The sequence below is a fragment of the Papaver somniferum genome, chromosome 8, assembly GCF_003573695.1.
Source record: "Papaver somniferum cultivar HN1 chromosome 8, ASM357369v1, whole genome shotgun sequence".
Classification (NCBI taxonomy): Eukaryota; Viridiplantae; Streptophyta; class Magnoliopsida; order Ranunculales; family Papaveraceae; genus Papaver; species Papaver somniferum.
The window spans coordinates 9,422,407-9,429,328 of NC_039365.1; the positions used below are offsets into that span (position 1 = coordinate 9,422,407).

Below are 6,922 nucleotides of genomic sequence, written 5' to 3' on the forward strand. Positions count from 1 at the left end.
CTTGAGGAGACATTTCTACCATGCCTATTTTCATGAAAAAGTCTCCACAAATCTCTAAAAATTACAAATCAATGACTTTTAATTCTCATTCGAATAACATGGGTATTGGAGTGACTCTAACGAAATCTTAATCCAATAACATGGAGTTCCAAAGAATATTAATGACTTAAAAAAAGTCTCTGACCAATAACAAGAGATATTATGAGACTCTCCAAAATTCTCTATGGACTAACAGTAGATTTGGAAACTCTCAGAAAGTCATTTGAAATCTCAATTGACTACCTCCCCGTTAAAAACTTTTACAAGGAGGATAATAATAATTCAGTGATTCTGGACAAACCGTTGAAAAGTCGTTCCAAATTAATGTTAATGGGGGCGTTTTATGATGGGGACATGGGGGACAAATCATGTCTTGACATGTGTTTTTCAATTAATTGTTTTAACAAATTATGTTACCAAAAATAGAAAGGATAAAATATCATCAATTAAGATAACCAGTATTTTCACAAAAAATACACTTTTTTATATATTTGGAAACAAAATTTGATGGAATCAATTTATATCAAAGATACGTGTCAGGACATGATTTGTCCCCCATGCCCCCATCAAAAAACGCCCCCATCAAATATTTTTCCCGCTAAACCCCAAAAATATCCCTTGGGATCAGAATGGTGAGTCGTTTTAGGAAGTGATGGGTGCGCTAACACTAAAAGTGTTGTGTGTGGGAAACGAAGTTGTAAATGGGACGGTGTGTTAATCTTTTTTGATAATAATTTTTTCATTGAAACAAAGAAGAAAAAACTTAGGAACACGCAAAACCGATCAATGCAGAGATACATTACAACAGGAAAAATAATTTCAAGAACCTGAACCACATGCATACATAGTTGCAAATAATTCAATTAATCAGCCAACACAAACTTAAAACTTCAAACCCGAATCAAGAAACTTTTCTTCGGTGATCTTATCTATGCGCTCTATCATTTCAGGAGTTAAATGATTCAGATGGTCTCCAACTTCACCCCGACGGAAATATACACTAAGTTCATACCCTGCTATCGGCATCTTCCCAGTCTTGTTCACTTCTAAGTTGCTCAAGTTACCAAAACTACACAACTTCAATATTTCCTCAGGTACTCCATCATTTTCTTCATCAACTGAAAATTGGGAACCCAAAAACTTTGCTAGCTTTATCAAATGAGTTTTTGGTTCTTTTTTCATCTCCTCATACTTTAAGAAGCAAACCCTTTCAGGACTCTCCAAACTCATTTTCCAATACCCTAAAACATGTTCCCAAAAGGGTCCGAATTCAACAGCACCTTCACAAAACTTCTCAAAAACTTCTTCTATTGAACTATGCGCCATATTCTTGGGTCTCATTTTGTTACTGAAATGCCAGAATGAAACGAGAGTATCTTTTGGATCTCTACAAAGATATACTAGCTTACACTTAGAATTTTTAATGGAATCAGGCAACGCCGCTTGAGGAATATGAGTAGATAAAAGCCGGGCTGCAGCATTAACAGATAAACAAGTTAGATCCGGATGTTGATCAATCATGTAAAAATTCTCCAAAAAAGGAACGAGTATGTGAGGATTATTTGTAAGAAGAGGGTGGTCTTGTTTCGAACTGGGATTATCAAAACGGAACCGGTTGACAATAGCGAAGGCCAATGCCTTTAACCAAGTGGTGCCACATTTCGGGTTTGTAGCAATCACAAGATCAGTATCAAGAGCTTGGAAGTTTCTTTGGATGCTCAACAAAGCTTGTAAATGTATAGCAGGGTACCAAACGTTTTGGTATTGATAAAGATGATCTGAAATCATCCATCCATTTTGTTTTGGTAAGGCAGATAGCAAATTCTTGACTTCTTCGGTGAGATTGTTCTGAACAAATTGTTCCAGCAGATCATTCTTCATAAGATCAGCATCTTTAAGAGCTTGAAGTATTGGTGAGTGTGTTGGATTCATGAGTGAAATGATGATTGACAGATGCTTGGTGAGCAACTTAATTCTCTAGCTAGCTAGGTATTCAAGATGGTTATTTATTCACTTTAAAGGATTGTACAAGCAGCTGGCTATATATAGCCCAGAACAAGGCATGACATAAATGAAGATGATCACAGCGAATGCAGATCGAGTTAAATCAAAATCTTTCACAAAATCGGTCGCAAGATATGTAATTAAGAGATAATTCTAAACAATATTGAACTTGCCGCAGCTGCTTACAGCTAATACCCATTTTGCATGAACATGTGGAGCAATCAATATTTTATTTTATTTTATTTTTTGAAAATAGGAGCAGTCAAATTTTAACGTGCAATTGATTGCGCCATTAAAAATCTCCTGCTTTATCTCCCCGAAGCTCATTAAATAATTGATAGACTTAACTATGAGTCACCAAGTTTGATGTTAGATAGATCTATGACCAAGTTTTACTAAATGGCACGCACCTAATCTATCACAATTCAAACCAAATATAGTATAGGTTTGATTCACACTCCATTATAAATACTCAAATGCGTTGAGAAACGTATTTAACTCATAGAATTTGATACTAAAAATAAGAAGAAAAAAAAAATGGATGATCCAAGAAAACTCGTAGAGTTTGATAAGAAAAGGAAACGAAAAAAATGGTTGATCCAAGTGTAGTAAATTATCACCGGCTCCGCGGGCTTATAACAAACTATCACTATCTATCGGGTCCTTAACTGCAGATACGGTACGAGAAGGTCCCACTGGTTTCATCTATAAACCAAACCCATTTTGAAATAAGAAAACTATATATGCTTTTCTCATAAAAATTTGTAAGTCATATGGTATTTTGAAAATATAGAACTTCTAAACAGAAATGTCCTTTCGTTGCATATGAATCATCTTCTTGTCCAGTATGTAGGTCATGGTATTCCCGGCAGTTTTCCATAAGTTATAGGCCCAATACCACTAAGTGGTCTTACATAAATTCCAACTGATCTTCACACAGCTAAGTATGGCTTTGGTGGGGCTCTCTGGATTCCGAAAAAATATACAGCCATGAGAATCATCTTAGATTACATTACCATCAGAAGCTTGAATCAGCAGCTCCATTACCTCCTTCCACAAAATACTAACCGTGTCGATGCACATTTCTCCCCCTCACTTAGTATCAAGTAACAGACCTGTACTCAACGATGAGCATCATCATTGTATGGACAATGTGAGGAACAAACGACTCTTCATCATCGTCATCCAAGAAATCATGGGCTTGCATTTGTGATGACTGCTGGAACTTCCTTGTATCTCTATCATTCTTACCGAAGAATTTCTTCAGATAGTTAACAGCTCCTGCAGTTGCTCCCGGAGCGAAAGAAACAACGGAGAACAATACAAGCCACTGGATACAGACAAGGTACAAATTAGCTTCTGTTTTGAGCTTGCAATTCAAATACTGATAAAGAAAAAGGTAAAGCAATCAACATTCTGAAAATGCAAAATGCAGAACAGAATGTTAAGAATAAGATTATATCAACGATTCGTACCTTTGAACTATGACTATCCTCTTCCCTAGGAAACTTTGGAATAGTTGAAGATGGATTAACATCGTCCACAGAATATAAGAATTAACCTTAATAGGAGAAAAAGAAAAATAACTGAAAAACACAAAATCGCAGTTAAGTAAAGGTTTCCATTTCTAGACACAAAATCCCATTCTTTTAGTCAAGTACTATAAAACACATATCTCTACAAACTGATAAAACAAGAGACTAGTACCATCAATGGTAATACATGAGTTTACCATATTGTACTACAGTTTTCATTTCCCCTGATTCAGAGACGGGTTCTAACATAGAACGAAGATAAACCTTCTTACTCTTGAGTAACTTACATTCTTGGAAACTCACGGGTGGGAATAGATCAGTATGATACTATATCCAAAAGGAGAGGACAAATGTTACTAGCTTTTCTTATTAGACACTAAATACTATATATCCATAACATGCAGATGACATGGATTTCAAAACAAGATGCATACAGGAAACCTTATCGGTCATAATCTAAGGAACTGGTTAATCCGAAACTACAGACAATGTTCTTAAGACAACAACTCATCATTTCTAAAGTAAATTTTTCTGTGGCAATTAACTAAATACTTGAGACAAATTTCAGATCAAATCAAACAACAAACAGTAAGCGAAAATACGGGGTTTTGGCAAAGAACCTGTATGAGTTGCAGTAGGTAATGAACAATCAACACTTCCTTTCCAATTTGGGGGACTATCACAAACATCACCTTCAACTTCAAGTAAACATTGAGCTAGACGAAATCAGTACATTTTTCCACAAGAAGCTCCGCGATACAATGTTCACCAGTATAACTAGAATCACATATACTTTTCACCATGAATTTACTCGTTACATATTCTACCATTTCCACACCAAAATGAACTTGTTCCGTATCACATTATTACTTCTTCATCACAAAACTTCCCCCTACAAGAATCAAAATCAAAATTCCTTCAAACCCTTTATAAATCCAACATATTTCAGTAAACGGTTTTAATGATTTGTAATATTACCCAAGAAATTGTTGATTTCCATTCAAAACTGTAGATGGATCTGGCAAATTGCAAATGCAGGTCCCATTCCCGTGGCAAGATTTAGTTTTGCACCCAATGTCATTACAAGGTAATGAAAAACAAGAAGCTAAGAATTATTGTGTTTGGGATTTCTCAATGTACATTTGAATGTGGGGAATGTGGGATTATTGTGTTTGGGTTTGAAAAGAAAAAGACAGAGTCTTAGGGTTCAAGAAAAGGTGAGTTAGTGAGAGTCAGAGAGCTTCTTTTTGACTGCATCTTTGCTGAATATCATAACTGGTAATCCCTTTTCTATAACTTTCAGAACTGCTTCACGGGCTGCAGCTGGGTCAAGTTCCACATCAATAAGAGATATGCAGAAAGCTTTTCCATCTGAAATAGCAGTCTCTGCCATCTCAGTAGCAACCTTAACAGCTTTCTGCATATTTTCTTCAGCTTTCTTTTTTCGGGCCATTCTCGAAACCCTTTGCTTCAAGTAGCAGACCTCTTTCTTCTGCAGTCAGCTGAGTTAGATCCAATGGAAACCCATATGTATCCCATAAGAGAAATGCGTCCTGTCCGCTTAATACTTCCTCCCCCTGAAGTTCTTGAGCAGCCTTCTTAAACTTCTCAATACCCTTAAGTAATGTCCTTTCAAAGCTTGTTTCCTCTTCTGTGATAGTGCGTATAATTTTCACTGTAGGATCCTTCAGCTCTGGAAAGACATCCCCCATCAATTCTACAAAAATTTCTCCAAGTTCGCTGAAGAACCTTCTTTACCTTCAAGTACTTCACGTCCATAACGCACTCCACGTTTAAGAATGCAACGTAGGAAATATCCACGGCCCTCACTGCCTGGACGAGATCCATCAGCAATCGCAAATGATAGAGTTCTAATATGGTCAGCCACAACCTAAGCCATGTCAATTCTGTCCATCTCATCTGCGGCAGAGTAATGTCGAGCTCCAGTGGCGTGTTGGATAGCATTAAAGATGGGCATGAACACATCTGTGTCATAGTTGCTCACTCTGTTTTGAAGAATCGATGTCAAGCGTTCAAACCCATCCCAGTCTCGACATGCTTTGAAGGAAGAGGTTTGACTGAGCCATCAGCTTCCCTGTTGAACTGAATAAATACAAGATTCCATACCTCAATGCACGTTGAATCGTCATTGTTAACCAACAAAGCAGCATCTAGTTTACCAAATATATTAAAATGAATTTCGGTGCAAGGTCCACAAGAACCAGTATCCCCCATCTCCCAGAAGTTATCCTTGCAACCAAAAGGCATAACAGAAGCAGCTTCAAGACCCAATTTCCCCAATATATCCCTTGCTTCATTATTAGCTTCAAGCCCCAATTTCTTGTCACCACCAAAGTACGTTGCATATATGTTGAGTGGGTTGTTTATATACCTCTGTTAGAAGCTCCCATGCCCATGAAATAACATCAGTTTTGAAGTAATCTCCGAAGGACCAGTTACCAAGCATCTCAAAAAATGTATGATGGTAAGTATCTTTGCGAACATCATCCAGATCATTAAGCTTCCCACCAGCACGAATACACCTTTGAGCATTACAAGCACACTTGAGCATACTAAAGGCAGTGTTAAGATCAGCAGTTCCTAGGAAAATTGGCTTAAAATGATTCATGCAAGCATTAGCAAAGAGAAGAGTTGGATCGTTGACATGAACCACGGGACTAGATTCCCAATTTCAGTGATCTTTCTCTTGTAAGAAGCTTATTAAAGTCTCTCTCACTTTCTTAGCAGGCCAATCTGTAGTCGCCATCGTCCGCTCCGTTCCTGCCATCTTTCTTGGAAAATTGTTGGTAATGAATCACCTGAATACAAGTAACAAACAACAACCATATCTTAGTTTCTCCAAACCACATATAAACTGGTTGAGACAATTTCTCAAATAACTTGTGGCTAAACCCACTTATTCATAATGTATGTGAATAATAAGTATACTCTTGTCTTAGCAATTGAATAAACTTGCAATAGAGAGAATACAGAGAACAACAAGAATCAACATTGATTAACCTAAAGAATGTATTGAGATGAGGTACTTCTCTTACCTGAAAACTTTTAACTTACTGTAAGAAAGTTTAACCACAGGTTTTAGTCTTGACTCTTGACGTTCAATTTGAATTGGATGGGATACATGCTCTCCAATTGCCAAATAACAAGTGGGTGTCTGACCAGAAAGATATTGCTGCTTACCTTGTGCATCATTTCTCCACTCTCTTTCAAAGAGACCAGACAGGTTTTGAGGACTCTGGTCTAAAATGATCTTATTCCAACCACTGAAGATGTATGGAGCATCATAAAGAAAATGGGCTCTCTAAAGTCCGCAGGGCTAAATG

General features: G+C 37.0%; 1 protein-coding gene and 1 pseudogene across 1 annotated transcript; both read right to left on the reverse strand.

The window, feature by feature from the left end:
* Positions 1 to 815: 815 nt before the first annotated feature.
* Positions 816 to 2,105, reverse strand: LOC113301482 (cytosolic sulfotransferase 5-like). The gene has a single exon (XM_026550258.1). The coding sequence runs from the start codon at positions 1,969 to 1,971 to the stop codon at positions 922 to 924; it is 1,050 nt and encodes a 349-aa protein (XP_026406043.1). The 5' UTR covers positions 1,972 to 2,105; the 3' UTR covers positions 816 to 921.
* Positions 2,106 to 3,034: 929 nt separating this feature from the next.
* Positions 3,035 to 6,391, reverse strand: LOC113301481 (annotated as a pseudogene).
* Positions 6,392 to 6,922: the final 531 nt, after the last annotated feature.